Genomic DNA, 17,866 nt, shown 5'->3' with positions numbered 1-17,866 from the left:
GATAGACTGAATAGTGTCCAAGAAATATCCAACGTTAAAGTTTTCCGGACGGACGGACGGACGGACGTCCGGACGGACGGACGGACGGACGACTCGGGTGAGTACATAGACTCACTTTTGCTTCGCATGTGAGTCAAAAAACAAAAACACTTTTGATAACTTCGGCGGGCTGGAACAACACACTACACAGATCAACGTCACCTCCCACTCGACCAAAACGCACCAATTTGACGTAATTTTTAACGTCACAGTTTCAGATCTTACATTTTACAACAACAAAAACAACACAACAAGAGTGTTCCGATGTAACTTCTCACTGGTAATCTATCGATTGTTATGATTTTTATTCAGTCTTAATTAATTGATCACACAGTCTCTCTGGACTGCAGATACAACATTACTTCCCTTTACTGACTGAGCCTAGGCTCTTGTCACTGCATTGTAATCTAGGCTCATGAAACCTAATGTGCAAGTCTGTGTGCTATATTGATCATGATGTGGTTGATTTTTGCAAAATGTTGATTCAAATTAAAGATGATTTCAGCCTGTCGTAAAAAACTAACACTCTACTCTGAAAAAAAATGTGTTCAAAATAGATCGAGACCGTGCAACAGCAACTAGCTTGCTGCATGCGCTGACCGTCAGAGAATTGTTACACAGTGTACCCCCACCCCCCCACCCTCAATTCAAGACTTCCCCTGTATAAGACCTTGCTTTTACATATTATACCTTATTCATGACCTGTGAAAAAGGGTATACTTTTTTGTGCCAGTCGAAGGGTTGCCATTTCTAGAACGAGGCAGCTCGTTTCCGGAAATGCGGCGCTTTGTTGGAAATCAAATGAGGTTTCGGGAAGTCCCGATTTTTCCAACTCTGCCCCAGATTCTTACTTTGCGCCCGACATTGCACACAAGAGTACCCGGTAAGTGAGATTTCTGCGGAACCAGTCTCCTTGGCTTTGGTGCACAGAGCGAAACTGAGTGGCACACAAATGTGTGTCACACAGCCGAAATTGAGATTTGTTGTGATTTTAGCCAAAGAGAGTTGAGACCCCATATTTTTTTTTTACGCAGTTGGGTGGCACCCAGTTTCGCGTTGTGAACCTCAGGCCTCACACTTGAGAGAATAACAAGCATTGAAATGAACGAGATTTTTCATCTTCAAAAAAGGATGATCGCGTCAAGTTCATATTCATTTGTTCCCCACTTGCATACTCAGTCATACACAAGAAAGGTCACACTACAAATAATCATGTAAAGTCTAAGCATATATGCACAAATGCATCTCTCTCTCTCTCTCTCCCTATCACACACACACACAATCCCAAAATCTCTAGAAATACTCAAGACCTGCTAAAAGAATTTTATTTTCAATTTACACTGACATCAGGTAGGAGGAACAAGCACAGACAACTCATCACCAAAGTTTTTCCTCACTTCAGCACTCAACCAGTATTGCCTCTTTGGCTGAGAAAGATCAAGGCAATCCAGGGGAAGAATACTGATAATAATCCAAGGAAAAGAATACCAGTGGTGAAGTTTTCATGTGCCTGTGATATGACACAGATTCTGACAATGGATGATTAAAAGGTACATAACTAAGATGATGACTTCCCACCACAATTACCAGAGGCTATGCCCCCGGGTCACAGCAGATAAAACCTCACACATAAAGAGATGGCCGAGAGCCAGACAGGTCTTTTTTGTTCTAACGTAAAGTCTTGACCTTGACGGAGATATTGTACAAGAAAACGCTAAGCAATTGCATTGTTCACTGTTGCTTCCAGAAGTCACCTTAACTCTGTTCCTGTAGTTTTCTCCAAATACTGATACAATTCTGCTTGTTTACTTTAAGTTCACATTATACAACTTTAGCTAAAGCAATGCATGTCTCCATGACCTGATCTGTGGTGATCAGGTGTGCTAGATTCAAACCATTCTTTGCTACTTCCACTGCTAGGATCTTTTCATCACCTGTTTGGATAAAATTAAAAACAACCATCCTTGTAAGTACTTGGGACGAAATCCTTTCACTGCTGTACACTTAGGAAAAAGCATGTATATATCAGCACTGTATCCACAAAAGTAACCACACACTTTATAATCGGTCACTTCCTTGAATGTTACATTAGAAATCAGTGGTGTAACTGCCCCTAAAACTAAGTAAAAGTAACATCACCGAGTGTTTGCACTATTCCATACTTTGAACATGTTACATTCAGTGATTCACAAACCCTCCACAGACCCCCAACCCTCTCCCCTTTGCAAAGCAAACTAAGACTAGGAATGAGAGCTGCAATCAAAATCCTCCCCTCCCTCTGTGCTTGGGTCAGGAGTGCCAGCCAAAGCTACTGAGTTCCAGACTCTGTGACTGACCACCCACGCCTAGATGTTGTGAACAAAATATTCCGCCTTGATACACCCAATGAGATTGAAATGCTCTGCAAGAAAACAATACCAGTCCACAGCAAGAAATCACTGTTGACAAGTTCAGCACATGGAGCCACACCAAAAATTGCCAGTGAGACGAGAGCCAGAGGTGGTAAGGATGAAGGGTACTGAAGACAAGACGAGATAGCGAAGACGACGACAATGACAGGTAAACAACAGGTGAGAGGATCAGGCCGCTGACAAGCCAAGTGGGGAGGGAGGGGCCTCCTGCCTGTCATTTGGCCGCCCCTCCCACTGCGCCTTCCTCCTCCCCCCCCTTGGCCCCAGCCAAGGCAGCTTTCTTTTCTTGTTTCTCTCGCATTATTGTAGCATCCCTGAAATCAGATGAAGTGTGAATTTGTAGATAAACATATATATATATACACTATGATCATGAAAATGTACACAAACACACGTGCTGCAGCAAACATTGACCAGTATAGACTTGTAGAGATCGACCAGTGAAAAGTGCAGAATAATGATTCCCGCGCATTGCATTTTACTCAAGCTGTGACAGCATCTTTTCACAGCATCCAGATGTTTCTTTCCTGATCTGCAGTGTTGTTGCCAGGCCTCGGTCTTCGGTCGCTGACGCATTCCTTTCTGATTAGACGCATTGGACCTAGCCCTGTCCGGTCGATGGACCGATAGTTTTTACGTTTTGGTGGTCAACTGACCGATATATATTCGTACAAGGCGGACAAGGTCTGCAATGAATGGAATGGGAGTTGCAAAGTCGGAAAACAAACCCCGATCGAAATGCTCATGTTCACTACGAGTGAAAATGCACTCGGTGCTAAGTCCGTGTTTGTCGTCATTGACACTCGAGGCTGCGTTTACGGAAATAACCGATCCAAACTAGAACTAGAAGTACCTACTTACCGAAAACGGCGCAAACAGCGGAAAGTTCATCAACATAATACTACGGCATGGTAATGCGAAGATCAGGCAGGATCCCTACATTCGCACACCGGTCACTGTATCGGAAAGGGTAGGCCAGGAATGTCAGGCTCTTTCTCCTCGCAAAATGTATGAACAATTAAAACTAGGAAGCGACATCAAAGCAATGCCAAAGGACTTGAAACAGGTTCAGAATTTAAGAAGGATAGGGAAAAACTCGAATAGCCTGAAAATGTTGCAAAAACAAAGTTGCTAAAAGTCGCAACAAAGTTGTAACAAGAAGAACAAACGCTCGATCGAGTCACTTTCGCAGTTCTGAATATTATATGAGGCATCAGATGGACAGGAAGAAATTGCTATTCACAACACAATGAGTCACGTTCACATAAAATTTGAGCCCGGTCACTTTTATAGTTTCCGAGAAAAGCCCAACGTTAAGTTGTGTGTTGCCGAACAGAAAAGGCTAGTTATCTCCCTTGTTTTTCTGATAACGTTCGTAAAAGGCTACAGATGTAAATACTTTGATGTAAAGAATAATCCTACAAAGTTTCAATCACATCCGATGAACTTTGTCAAAGATATAAAATGTCTAATTTTTCCTTTGACGCTGACCTGTGACCTTGAAAAAGGTCAAAGGTCAACGAAACCATCGTTAAAGTGTAGAGGTCATTGGAGGTCACGACTAAACAAAATATGAGCCCGATCGCTTTGATAGTTTCCGAGAAAAGTCCAACGTTAAGGTGGTGTCTACGGACGGCCGGCCGGACAGACTAACACTGACCGATTACATAGTCACTTTTTCTCAAGTGACTCAAAAAAACAATTGCAACAAAGGTGCAAACAAACTTGGACCTATTGTTTTTTTAAAGCCACGACATTTGGACCTATTGGTTTTTTTTTAGGGAGGTCCAAATGACCAATTGTCTTCTTAGACTGGCAACAACACTGGATCTGCATTACTTTAAGAATGTGACACTGACAGGTCAATACCAATCCATCTGCAATACGAATTTTGATATGACACATGTCACACTCCTTTTCTGTATGCCATCACATGAAGCTTGTAGTAGGTTATTGATCCTACCTCGTATTTTATGAACACCCTTTCTTTTTTTCCAAAAGTATTGTAATTGTCAATAAATTGAAAAACAACAACAAGAAAAGGATCTAAACCCAATTATAACTGAGCAGAATAACTGAATTTAAACTGTACTCATTCTTCTTATCCCTCTTACTTTATCAAATCATTAAATTTCCACTCATATGTACTGTAAGTTGTGTGTAACTGTACTTCTTTCAGATATGTATACATGTTTTTTCTTATGGCTAGCAGTACTACAGTCAAACTTGTCCATAACAACCATCCAAGGGACCGACCAATCGTGGTCGTTTTAGACAAGTGGTGTCTATGGAACTGACATTTTTTAAATGTGCTTCAAGACCAAAAAAGCTAGTCGCGGATCATTTAGGGTGGTAGATTAAGGAAAAACGGTCACCAGGACAGGTCAGACTACAGTATCAGTTTAAACAAAAACTTGGAATCTCTTGATGATGTCTCACAAACATAAAGCTGCAAGTTACCTCTCTCGCCTCTCCTCCAGAGTCATTCCCTTGTTAGCTCCCTTGTTACTACCTTCCTTCTTTCTTTCTACGTCCTTCTGCTTCTTCGCAGCTTTTTCCCGTGCCTTTTCACGTTGGTTTCCACCTGCAACAATGTCCACAATAAGCTCAGATGGCATATGCTGATTATGATTCACAGCTTTTGTCCATAAACATACATGTCTGTGTCATAACTCATATTAATACAGCTTTTGTCATATTATGCACTACATCATAGTACATGTATCAGTATGCACCAATCATATATAGAAATTGTAATGTGCTATGTTTTGTTAGTACATGTATACATGTAAATTGTAATACCAGACTGCAGTCACACACAACAACAAAAAATATGAACAACAAGTTTCAGTTTCACATCCAGAGCTTAGTTCAGTAGTTGGCTGACCAGGTGATACATTAAATAAATAAATGGTACAATTGATAAAATTACAGGGGAGAGTGAATCGAATCTTAGAGTTAGACCTTAAGTCAACAATTCAAAGCACATGTATAGTATACAAAACAGCAGTCTCACTGCAAATGCAATCTTGCAGTCAGCAGGCAATACATAATTAATACCACCAAGACATTCAGCCCAGATAGGGAGTCTACGACATACAGCCAGACTACTACATGTTTCTTACAGAATATATTATTGGTCTAGTGGTGTTAAACTTTAAGTTGAAACTGAGAGCATATTTTGTGGGAACTTCTAGTATACTAGCTACCACTACCTTGTGTTCAGGCGTTTATATCATTATAAGCTTCATTACTGCAGCTCTATAGACCCTATCGGTATTCCAAGCTCTCGTAATCTCTCGCAAACTTCAGAGCATAGCAAAGCATGTGGTACAGCGATCTCGTGCGAGCTGCACAAGCCAAGGTTCGAATTAAATTCTCGCGATGTTCAAAGCATAACATTAACATAGAGCGTGTCACGCGAGAGCTGCTCAGATACCGAAAAGGTCTATTGAACATGCAGTTCCACAAATGGAAGTTGAGGTTACACAACTTAAACAAGCATTGCAACTTGCTGCATTAATTTTAAGCAATGGAAATCATAGTATTGTGATTTGTATACTGTTTTGTTGTGTGTGCAAATTACGCTACCTATTTTACTTTGCTTAGGCTAGTTATTAGAAGTCTACATAAAATTGCACTTGTGGTGCTTCTGCTAAAGTTTAACTTCTGTTCTAACTTAATTTTTAAAGTTTTAGAGAACACTAGCCTAGACTATACACTAAAACAGACTCAATGGACACAAACTTTAGTAGATTAATTATTTCGTCTCTGTTTCAGTACGTATACATCTAAAATCTGATGAGACAAATCTGTTTGTTCGTTGTTAAACTTGTTTTTGTTTTGTTTTTATCTACGAAGACAACCTATGGTAGGCTTGGCCACTGCCTGCAACGAGCATGGGTCCTGAAATAGAACACATGTTCTCTGTAGAACTTATAAGATATTATCAGCAGATTCAGTTTGTTTCCTCAACGTCGACTGATACTAAGGTAAAGCAATCTGCCTCTGCAGCATACAGATTATCTCTTTAGTTTAATTTAACAAAAGTGCCAATAATTTTGAAACTTACGCGTCATTTTTCAAAGTTTTGGAGAGTGAGGGAACCGACTGCCACTGTGGCAAAACGCCGATCAAATATCACCTGAAATTCACCATGGAAGAACAACAAGTCAGAAACTGAAGTCCCAGAAACCCCTGCTTACGCTTACGTCACTTCCCTTCTCCAGCGCGGGTAAGGAAAAGTGTGAAAGGAGAATCTGGTGCATAAATATTGCTGTTTTGTGTCTTGTTCATTAATGACACATACTGTCGATGGTATAATTAGACGTGACATTTGAAGGATTTTTTCTCATCCTAAGAAACACCGATGCCGGTTTGAATGTACGTTCTGGGACGATCAAGACTGCATACGAAGGAAGCAAAGTTCTACTCACGTCAAAGAAGATTAGCCTAAAATTAATAGAAGTGTGCTTTTTTCTTTAACTTTTTATTTTTTTTAATAATAAACAGCTTTGGAAAACACATGGTCATGACATTGAAAGCAAAGTATTACAACCGTTTTTGACATTCGTACATGTAGTTTTTTTAGTTGTGCACATGATCATTTAATGTTTACTATGAATATGATGTTTATTTTTTTATGTAGTTTTTTTCAGTACATGTTCTGTCCCTTTTTCTTTCACTTTCAGGCAAGAAGTGCTTGTGGCTAGCCTATCGCTATGCAAGAGTATATGAAACAGTTTGATGGCTTGTAGTTGTACGCAAGAAATAGCGTGACCTACTAAATCCAAGAACCCCACCTGACGCGATTATCCTGTAAACAGGATATAAACATGTACCTCAGGAAAGTGCATCTACAGGAAATATGCACCCATGCACTTTGTGTGAAATGAGTCCTTCTGTGTAGCTTTTTAGCAAGATTAAAGGCACAGTAAGCCTCCCATAAACCATCACAGAGCTCCCCGAGCGTCTACATGTGTATACAGTACAAGCATACTTCCATTTGAACGCTCACCGAACGGGAACATCCTGGCTGCTTTCTGTCGAGCGTGAGAAATTTTCAAAGAATTTATTTTCGTGGACTTGTTCCTCTACCACAATGGCGCCTCGTTTTGGTGCTGGACGGCTGTTATGAATATATATATTCAATACCGGAAATCACGCCCGGACAGTAAGCCTCCCGTAAACCATCACAGATACTGTCAGGCTTTTACACACAGTACTAACACCCTTCCATTTGAACGCTCACCAAACGGGAACATCCTAGGTGCCCTACGTAAAGAGCGAGCAATTTTTAAGAATTAATTTTGCAGATTGTCTCGAACACTTTTGGGACCCATCCTAAACTCAGGTCAAAAATGAGTTACTTCCCTTCGGGTCTCATTCTATCGATGTAAACTGGCAATAGCCGTGGATCGATGATTATCAGAATGTTTTTGGACCGTGGTGCGTTTTTGCGCTAGACCTAACTTTTAAAATCTAAATAATAAATTGACAGCTTGTTACACAAACATTCTTACAAAAGAATTCTTTTTTCATCAAGACAAGATCAGTACAATTCGAAGTTGTGAAACTGTTTGAAAAAAGAAAAGCCCGGAAGCAGGGTCACGCAAGGGTCGTAGCAGACGACGGTTTATGCATATCGCCGTTCCTCTCAACAGTCAAAAGCCATCGCTAGATTGTTTTGTGCATAAAAACGTGCTATTGTAGATAAGCTCACATCGAGTCGCATTCAAATGACTAACTGACGACTAGATTGTGAAAAAGGGAAATTGGATCACACGGGTTCACGATGGCTGAGGGGTAAGATAAACCACGCAAAAATAAATTCTTTGAAAATTGTTCGCTCTTTACGGAGGGCACCTAGGATGTTCTCAATCGGTGAGTGTTTAAATGAAAGGGTGTTTGTACTGTGTGTCAAAGCCTGACCGTATCTGAGATGGTTTACGGGAGGCTTACTGTGCCTTTAAGGCAGAAAGAGTAATTTTAATCTTAATTGACTAAAGCATTCAGTGATTTGAACCCTTGCAGTTGGAGAACCTCGGGCCTTGATCGATTTACCTTAAGAAAACTTTAAAAAAAAGAAAGAAAAAGTGCATGCAGTTGAAGTTGTGTTTTTACTGTCAGGTGCAACAGTACTGACAAAACATTGTGCGGGTACAGTGTGTGTTTTGTGGAAAGATAAACATTTTTTAAGGGAATGACTCCTAGATGATATGTATAGATGATGGTGTTTTTTACTTCCATGCTTCTGTGTCTGTTTCAGTGCTATAACCCCAGTGATTCCTAACCAGTTAACCAGCTCAAAAGGAACACAGAGAGTTCTACTTGCTATCAGTGAGCATCATGCCAAAGTCAAAGGAGTACCTGTCAACCAGTGACGATTCTGGCTCTGGATCTGATGTAGGTGCAACACACACACACACACATGCACAAACAAAAGAGGGAGAGAGAGATTTGTGTCCAGTGCACTGACTAACTAATCACTTTACGTTGCACTTGCATACCCTACATTTTTTTACCATTTTCACACACATGAACACCCCTGTTCCCCCCTCCCCTTGTAGTGCGGTTACCGTGCCAAAATTCATGCTTTTTTTTGGCAAAATTTTTTTTTTTAGCGGGAATGTTCTCAAGACAGTCTGATTAGTGCCCAGTGCAAAATCAAAGTTTCAAACTATTGGCACAATCGAGAAATTTGCATATTAGTGACGTCATACATTAGTGGAAGAAGACACTGTTTTGTTCTCCAAGATAAGCCTATCATGTTGCATCTCGTTAGAAAGATCTCGGCTCAGAGGACTCAGAAATGCAGCTATTTAATATCTATGACGGCAGTAGTTGACACAAAACGCGTTGAAAATAGAATCCGAGTGCGTTTTTGCATAAACACACACACACACACACACACACAGAGAAAAATAAACACGCATGTGCTCTCAAGCACACGCACACTCTTTTATATTCTCTCACCTCTGCTTGTCAATATGCCTCGCCTTATTCAGTAAAGCCGGACGGGGAATTGGAGCAACTGGCACCACGACACTCTCCACACCCAGGCGAACAAACGAGTCCGTGTTTACGACAGCTGCATCTTCTTGTGTCACAGTCAGTCTTGCATGCACACCGAATCACTTTCAGAAGAGCTGCTGGTGCTGCTGGTAGGTCCGATGTGCATGGAACATAAACTTCGCCATCCAGCTTCCAGCCCCAATCAGTTGGAGTAAGAGTGTCATTTCCTAGCCACTGCTGAACCTGGAGGTAGACTCTTAGACTGTGATATTTCGCAGCACCCGAGGTGGGGGGGAGGGTATGAACCTGGACGTACGATGTCCCAGTAACAACTTTTGTGCAGAAGAGACAATGTCGAAGTGCGTCAAGACTTTCATCTGGAACGGCATTGTACAGAAGCACAAGTGCTTTTTCCCCAGCACGCAGAACATCTTCTTGTGTGTGTGTACCGGCACGGTTGGCCTAGTGGTAAGGCGTCCGCCCCGTGATCGGGAGGTTGTGGGTTCGAACCCCGGCCGGGTCATACCTAAGACTTTAAAATTGGCAATCTAGTAGATCTGCTCCGCCTGATGTCTGGCATTATGGGGTTAGTGTTAGGACTGGTTGGTCCGGTGTCAGAATAATGTGACTGGGTGAGACATGAAGCCTGTGCTCAGTGCTGCGACTTATGTCAAAGCAACACCGCCCTGATATGGCCCTTCGTGGTCGGCTGGGCGTTAAGCAAACAAACAAACAAACAAAATCTTCTTGTGTCTGTATTTCAAGAAAGGCTTATGACCAGTCAAGATCGACCAGTGTTGACATTGTCTGCCATGTACTGCATGAAATGTTCATCTGTGGCTGGCACGATTATCTCCTAGGTGGCAGCCGCACTCATTTCGTATGTCTTTACTTCTCTGTAAGAGGAGCTGAATCCAAGGGAGTACAGCGTGTCAATCAGGAACTTGGAACCAAAACAGTGGTGCAAGAACTCCAAGACCAATCTGCAGTGGAGCAATTAAAATTCTTGGGTGAGCTGCTTTCATAATTGCTTGGTCGATTGAAGCAACCTTCACATCAGTGTCCTTTCCACTGAAGATCTCTCCAAGGAAAGTTTGCAAGGATTTTGGCACAAAATCAAGGTTTGCTGTAATTGAGGAAGTGCTGTCTGGACTTGGGTATTCTTTTCTGCTGGTGTTTATCTTCTTAATGTCACTTTTGATAAGTTCAGCAGCAGCTCTAATGATGTTGTCTTTTTGAGTTTCTTCGTCGGTCGTCTCAGGTGTCGAATAAAAGGAATGAAGAATAGACCATGTAGTCCTCTGAAATGTTACCACGTTTGCTTTCCCATCCATTTCTAATTTTCTGTGATGATAATTTCATCACCAAAATGTTTCTTTAATGCTTCTTTCATCTTTGAGTGACTATAACCGTCACCACCTGTAAACTTTCATTTTGCTGATGAGGTCGATGATGGTGACTTGTTCTGTATCGACCGTCGCGATATAACCTTCGTGGTTGAAAACGACGTTAAACACCAAATAAAGTAAAGTTCTGTATCATTTTCTTGCAGATAATTGACAACTTTTCTGAACGCTTCTGCTCTTTTTTCATCGACTGGTCTTCCTTGTTTTGGTCTTTTGTTGTCAGTGTCTGATGCAAAGCACTTTGGAAGTTTCCTTTTAGTTCTAAAATTGGTGCTGCATGATTGGTGGTACAAAGCCTCAGCTGCTGGAAGGTCCGAGACGAATTCTATCCTGCCTTTTACCTTTTCAGCCCCTTCGTCTGCTCTTTCTGCACAGATTCTATAGACGGTCTTCTGAAAATCTAAAGTGCGAACAGGAAGTACTGTTGGACCTCGTTTTGAAACAAGTTCTGCATGCATGCCACAAAATAAACTACATTTCCTGAAATCAAAGGGCTGATTCTTTGACAGCAGTCCTTGGTTCAAATTTGCAGCAGTATCTTCATCTTTTTTTCCCTCGAGGGTAGGCTGCAATGTTGTGCTTGTTCGTATATGAACTGCGACAACGTACATGCACAGCCTGCCCCTCTGCAACAACAATTGAATCACCACGCTCGGTGCTGACTCTCTGTATGGTGTCTCTTTCCTTCTGTTGCGGAATGACGATCTGCTCCCCTGAATAAAGGCTGCCTCCACACAGGATACACAACTGCTCCATGATCTGGACAAAATTCATTTATAACATAAACTTAAATAAAGCAGTTGGATTGACACTATGTATAATTGTCCAGACGCTAATTTACGCAAACATATTTTTGGTTACAATAGTCAAATTTTGTCTTTAAAGGCATATGTACGCGCTCCCGTGTTTACAAAGTGTAGTTTGCCCATAATCGATGTTAACGCACCATAAGACCATATAATGACGATATGTCACCATGCGCGGACCATAATACATGCATTACAGCTTGTTCTAGCCTCTGAAAAAGTGAGGATGTCAACAAAGCCGCGGTGTTAGCTCCCTTGCATCAACGTTACATGTGTTGCCAAATCTATAAATAGGACGATCCAGATCAAAATGAAAATTAACATATCTCAACATTGAAGGGGTCCTAGACCACAATATTTTGCAGGGAACTTAATTTAGCATGTCTCCAGCTGTTGGTAAAGCAATTAGCGTGTATAGTCATCGAGTACATATGCCTTTAAGTAGTACAGCATATTTTATTATAAAATATCCTGAATACCGTATTTGACGGACTACAAGCCGCGACTTCTTTTTTTTTTTAAATCGCATTGCGGCTTATGAAAAGATGCGGCTAAAACGTTACCTAAACTTGAATAGCATTCACCTAATGGAAGTCGCTGCGGATTTTCGTTTCGCTCGATTAGCGATTACCGGTACTTTATTAGCTCTCTACTCAAGACTTGGAGCTTTTCTCTTTCTTTCGCGAATCTTCGTTTGTCAACAAGTCGTCGTGACAAGATAGCGTACAGGGAAACACCGGATGTATCCGGATCTCGTGCGCGCGAGATTTCGGTTTTTTGTGTCTCGCGATAGTTGGAGGAGCGAGAGCCGCCATGTTGTGTTTTCGTCTGCTCGAAATGTGCGCAAAAGTCGTAAATCATCCCAAAAAAGCTTATTCCGGGCGGGACTACATGTGTATGTTGGTTACAAATTGTGTGTGTGATATTTTTCTTCAAACTTTTTTACTTTTCTTCTTTGTTTCACTTGTTTATTCTCGGAGCCGATTTCGCCAAATACTGTACTTTCGTTTGCCTGGTTGTTTTGATTGATTGACACGATCTGATTATATTTTTTTCGACGGCGGCTAATATAGTGACGCGGCCTATACGTGGCTCGTCCCAATTTTTTTGTTAAAAGTCCGGGGTGCGGCTTATAAAACGGTGCGTCTTGTAATCCGTCAAATACGGTACATTGAAACACCCTTATTAAGAACCTCCATTTTTGGCTCACGTAAGTGTAGCCTATGCGATCGTAACTTTGTCTGTCTGTGCGTGCGTGCGTATGTGCGTGCGTGCGTGCGTGTGTATGTCTGTGATAGAAACTTTAACATTTCCGAGTCTATGGATTACGTCAGTCTCGGTCAAAAGTGTTCGACGTGTGTGATAGAAACTATTTGAAGACGTCACATTATGACGTAAGAGGGTTAGACGTCACGCAAAGGAATTACTGAAAGTCTCGGTCATTGTTATTGTGAGCGGGCCGAGACTACTTGGCAGATCCAGGGTCTCGCTTTCTTGCACAGTTTCACCTATGCTTACTGTGTGTGTGTGTGTGTGTGTGTGTGTGTGTGTGTGTGTGTGTGTGTGTGTGTGTGTGTGTGTGTGTGTGTGTGTGACGGAGTGATTGAGTTTGTGTTACTGTTTGTCGATTTCTTACGTGAGCCTTGAAGGCTTCGCCTCTTGTAAGACCTTGTTTTCTCAGATTATTTTGTTGGTCTTTAAGAAAGGGGGTTCCACTGAAACATGATTTATTGAAAATATAAACATATTTACAGATTTGTTTTATTAAGCCTTTTTTATGATAACTTTTTTGTTGTTAGCCTTTAATAGAAATTGCTGATATGTCAAACCTACCTCATTCTTGTCTCATTCGCAGTGGTCACTGGTGTAGAGCAAGGATTTCGCTCAGAAAGCAGGTGACTGTAGAAAAAAATGATAACATTAATGATTTACGCATCAAATCAAGGCTATCGTGATAGCATTCCATCAGAGAAGTGCCTAAAGTGTCAGCAATGGCGACAATAACATAAAAAACATAAAATAAAACATCACCGAACAGTGCAACAGGAAGGTTATTTTTGACAGCATTCGCCTACCATACATACTGGAAGCACGATCAACAATTCGCACGGTCTTTGAGTATAATATACTTTTTTTTTCTAATCTAACTTCTTAATTGTATTTGTGATGCTGAGCATATCAACTGCAAAGATTATCTGCACGTTTGAAACGGTAAAACAAGTTTTAGACTCATGTTGTGCTGTCTGGAAGCAGACGAACTTTTAGCGAAGCTAGGTCGTCTTCATATCAGGCTTTTTTCTTTCCAATGCATTCGTATGCATAAATAAACTATAAAGAACTAGCGCTAGCATTCTACACATGCAGCCGAGAAAATGAGTTGGTAAAAATGTTAAAGGACGAATAAAAACGTAAAGATTATCGATTACTCACCTTTTTGCATGTGGCCACGCGAAGCACACTTTGAGTGCATGGCGCGCATAAACTTTCGGCTTTGCGACGGCAGGCCAAACCAGTCAAATCTGCTTGTTCCGTGTGATTGCATGACTTTTCTGATCCGATAACTCACTTATTCCATTACCTCAGGGCTTAGATTTTGAACTGGGTACTAAAGGACACTTTATCTACCAGTCTGTGTTGATTTCATTTTTGTTGCAATAAGTGGTACCCCTTTAGTTTAGCTCCCGTAATTCCACTATTGCAGTGTCCTGTAAAGTTACTAAAATTTGTGACGTATGAAAAATGATCCCAAAATCTGTTTTTATTTGCTGTTGGGCAAGATTGACATCTACAATTTGGGAAACAATCAAACCTGTTTATAACAACCACCCGAGAGACCGATCAAAAGTGGTTGTTATGGACAGGTAGTTTCTATGAAAAGAAAAATTATTTAATTTTTTTAAAGTTTGATGGAGATGGGATGGTCATTATAGGCAGATGATCATTGTAAAGAGATGTTTGCCGCGGCAGGTTTGACCGTAGCATCTGGACGATGCAAGACAACAGAACAAAAGTTCATGCCTAGTTTGTGTAATATGTAAATATTGTGTTTCTGTTTTCAGGAACCAAAGCCAAAGAAGATGAAGGTAGAAAAGGAATCTCCCAAGAAAGTGGACAAGAAAGAGAAAGACAAAGGAAAAGCCAAACCTACTTCCAGTGAAGCTGAGAAGGGACCAAATGGTGAACTAATGTTCCAGGTGGGTTCCTAGCTAGCCTGCCTACTGATTATAACACAAATATCATGTACCATGTACAGAGGTTGTGTTTTGCTAGGCTCTGATTGCATTTGAGGCTGTTTATTTCTTCAACTAGGAATCATATTAGTCTAAAGGCCATGGCATGTTAAAATTGCTGTCACTCAGTGTCAGTCATAATGAATTGGTAAGTATAAGGGCTTCCACATTTTTCAAATTTGTGGATATGAAAATGAAAAACCCATGCTCAGATTTGCTTCCCTTTTGATTTGATTATTTTCTGGAGGAGCCTCCTTGTCCTAGGTTATATGATATTTTGGAGCCTTGCAGTATGACAGCCCTTTTCTAGAGATAGCATTTTGCAATGGACATTTTCCTGAAATAACTTTGTCAGGATTTCTTAGCGTTGTGACAGAGTAGCGCCTGAAATACTGAGATAAGCTCGTCAAAGCGAGGCCAAGCAACAACACGCTTCTGAACATCTTCGACCTGCCATCGTGACTAACAACTAACTCTGATGTGTAAGTTACGCATTGTGGGCTCAACATGACACATATTTCCGTTGAAAAAGTAATAGTCTCAGGGGTGTTGCTGGACATTTTAATGTTGGGACATTTGGCCGAAACTGTCAGAAAGCTTTAGGACATCTTGGAAAATGTTCGGCTAATATGTTGGCTCATCCAAAGTCACCGCAACATTGAAGCACAAGACTCAAGAGGGGAACACCAATACATACAATCATTGTCTTAGGAACACAAATTACAGGGGCGGAGCTGCAAGGGGGGGGGGGGGGGGGGTGTTTACAACCTGGGATCCAGAGTCCCGTTGGGGGGTCTGGGGGGCCAAGCCCCCCTGAAGCCGAAGAATTGTAGCTATTTTATAAACAATTTGTGGCTTATCCTTGATTCTAAACATGATCAACTGATGTTAGCAGCCACTCATTATTTCTTTTAACGCTAGTATTAAATAATGGCAATTTATCTTCACTGATATCTGCTCCCAACGTCATATAGTATGGTTAGAAGGAAGACATGTCTCATACTGTGACAGTTAAACAATTAACTCTTCCCCCGTCTTTACAGACAAAATAAAAATAAACTTTTTTGGGGGGAGGGGGAGGGGTCAGGAACCCCTGTAACAACCCCCCCCCCCCCCCCCCATAATCCGCCCCTGGATTATATGTTGCATACTGCATCTGAAACAATCAGCTTTGCTGATTTAACTAAAACAGACACCAGTTCTCTAAAACTTTTTCAAACCTTTCACTTTAAGTTCTTGAAAGTAAAACTCTTCGAATCTTGTGCAAATCTTGACAAGCCTTGGGAAACACGACTGGTAAAACACCAATAAAAAACTGTGTAGGGTGAGCCATTATGCTTGAAAACCACGATTTGGAGGACGCTTTTCATTCTCTGGCTCAGCAGATTTCGATTCGCGGTGACTATCGTCTGCTATGTCGTCTGCTTCGATCGACTCGACAACACTAAGCTTACTACCACTCACACTGACACTGTCCACATTCGTGGTGTTGCTGTCATTTTGTCCGGTATCACTTACCTTGGCGAAGGGTAGCAAACCTTGGCCAATTTAGTTGTTTTTTTCTTTTTTGGTTGCGACATGATGTTCAAATCCAAATCGAAAGCACTGACTGACTTATAAACTATCGCGAACTGGCGGACGCAAACGCTAAGAGTGTGGTTTCATTGTCCAAGGGAAACCACTCTGGCATCTATATTTTCGTCAATGGCTTCCATTCAAAACATGGATGTTTCGTTTTTGGTATTCGCGAAGAAAATAAATGTCAGTCAGTTGACTTAGTACATCGGCAGCAGTTTTAGTAATCAAAGCCTGACCAATAAAAACAACTGGACAAACGTTGGCCGATTCAGGCGAATACTCTTCGGACATTTGGCCGATAGGGACATGAAAGTTTCGGCCAAAGTAAAAAAAAAATCGGCGATTGGCCGAAGGGCCGACCCAAACGACACCCTTGAGTCTAATCAGCGTTTATGATTCCTTGTGGAAGTTATCGCTGTCTTGCAGTGACCGGTGACGTGTTTTAACTGGGGTCACGTGTGTTTGCTTGAGGTCACATGTGTTTACGAAAACACAAGTGCTTAGCGTTCACTGGAAGCAATAAGTATTGAATCGTGACTGATGGGCATATTTGTCAAAGAAAAGGGTATGAGTATGACACTGTATAACATAAACATCAGAATTCCTTGTTTATCACAATGGCAGGTCTAAGCAGGTCAGCAGTGTGTTGCCCCTTGGCCTTGCTTTGACGTGCTTGCCTTAGCGTGCCACACAGCTTGAAAATTCTGACAGTTATTTCTGAACATCATCTATTGGGGTAAAAATTAGGTGTTAAAAACTTAAACAAAATGTGGTAACCCTACCTAACCTATTTTTTCCTGTAAAAGCAAAACAAAAACCTACCTACCTGCCCACCCTTTTTTGTGTGTGTTACCTTAATCATCACAATTGTTTCTCTTGGCCTTGTACATCTGTAAATAATTTTTTTTCAAGCAAAAGTTTACCAACTGCTTGTTGTTTTGCAGGTGGCACGCATGCGCTACGCCACAGTCAGTGAATTCCGCGGCAAGGTGTTAGTCAGCATTCGTGAATATTACGAGAAGGATGGAGAACTGAGACCTGGAAAGAAAGGTAAGCAAAGCCAAATGTGCTTGTTCTTCGCTTTGCTGGGTTTTTTTGCTTTAGGATCCTGCACATATTCAGAGTGCGGTGGTACCCCCTCTTAAGACCTGAACAATTGTGAGGAAATCGGGTCTTGAAAAGAAGGGAGCCTTTAGGTAGAGGTCATTTTACAGCAGGTTTGATCAAAAAATCTGTGAAAGCAAGTTCTTAAGGGGGGGGGGGGGGGGGGGCTTAGTTTAGAGAGGGGATTGCTAGACTATTTTTTGTTTTTGTGCGTTTATTGTGCCCGAAGGGAACACAGAGTCTAACACTCATAATGAAGATAACTATATTTGTTAAGT

At 41.3% G+C, this 17,866-nt stretch overlaps 2 protein-coding genes across 3 annotated transcripts in view; one reads left to right on the top strand and one right to left on the bottom strand.

The window, feature by feature from the left end:
- Positions 1 to 1,347: 1,347 nt before the first annotated feature.
- On the bottom strand, positions 1,348 to 6,664 carry LOC138983129 (putative SERF-like protein). Its single transcript, XM_070356540.1, has 3 exons — positions 6,523 to 6,664; positions 4,911 to 5,034; positions 1,348 to 2,764 (listed from the first exon to the last, which is right to left on the bottom strand). The coding sequence occupies exons 1-3, from the start codon at positions 6,527 to 6,529 to the stop codon at positions 2,665 to 2,667; spliced, it is 231 nt and encodes a 76-aa protein (XP_070212641.1). The 5' UTR covers positions 6,530 to 6,664; the 3' UTR covers positions 1,348 to 2,664.
- Positions 6,665 to 6,978: 314 nt separating this feature from the next.
- Positions 6,979 to 17,866, top strand: part of LOC138983117 (activated RNA polymerase II transcriptional coactivator p15-like) — a 72,529-nt gene continuing 61,641 nt past the window's right edge. The window contains exons 1-4 of one of the 2 annotated variants that reach the window (XM_070356529.1): positions 6,979 to 6,998; positions 8,719 to 8,855; positions 14,736 to 14,870; positions 17,429 to 17,534. In XM_070356529.1, coding sequence (XP_070212630.1) covers positions 8,799 to 8,855; positions 14,736 to 14,870; positions 17,429 to 17,534 — 298 coding nt within the window. In that variant the 5' untranslated portion in view covers positions 6,979 to 6,998; positions 8,719 to 8,798. Of the gene's footprint in view, positions 6,999 to 8,718; positions 8,856 to 14,735; positions 14,871 to 17,428; positions 17,535 to 17,866 lie in introns of those variants that run through there. The other variant, XR_011461043.1, reaches the window with a different exon arrangement.

This window comes from Littorina saxatilis, linkage group LG1 (assembly GCF_037325665.1).
Source record: "Littorina saxatilis isolate snail1 linkage group LG1, US_GU_Lsax_2.0, whole genome shotgun sequence".
NCBI classification, from domain to species: Eukaryota; Metazoa; Mollusca; class Gastropoda; order Littorinimorpha; family Littorinidae; genus Littorina; species Littorina saxatilis.
This window is presented reverse-complemented; position numbering and strand designations above follow the sequence as displayed.

What these genes read in the sequence shown, in the direction of transcription:
- LOC138983129 (XM_070356540.1), bottom strand. An exon ending in CTGGAGGAGAGGCGAGAGAG is followed by an intron (nt 2,765 to 4,910) that starts GTAACTTGCAGC and finishes ATCTGATTTCAG; the next exon opens with GGATGCTACAATAATGCGAG.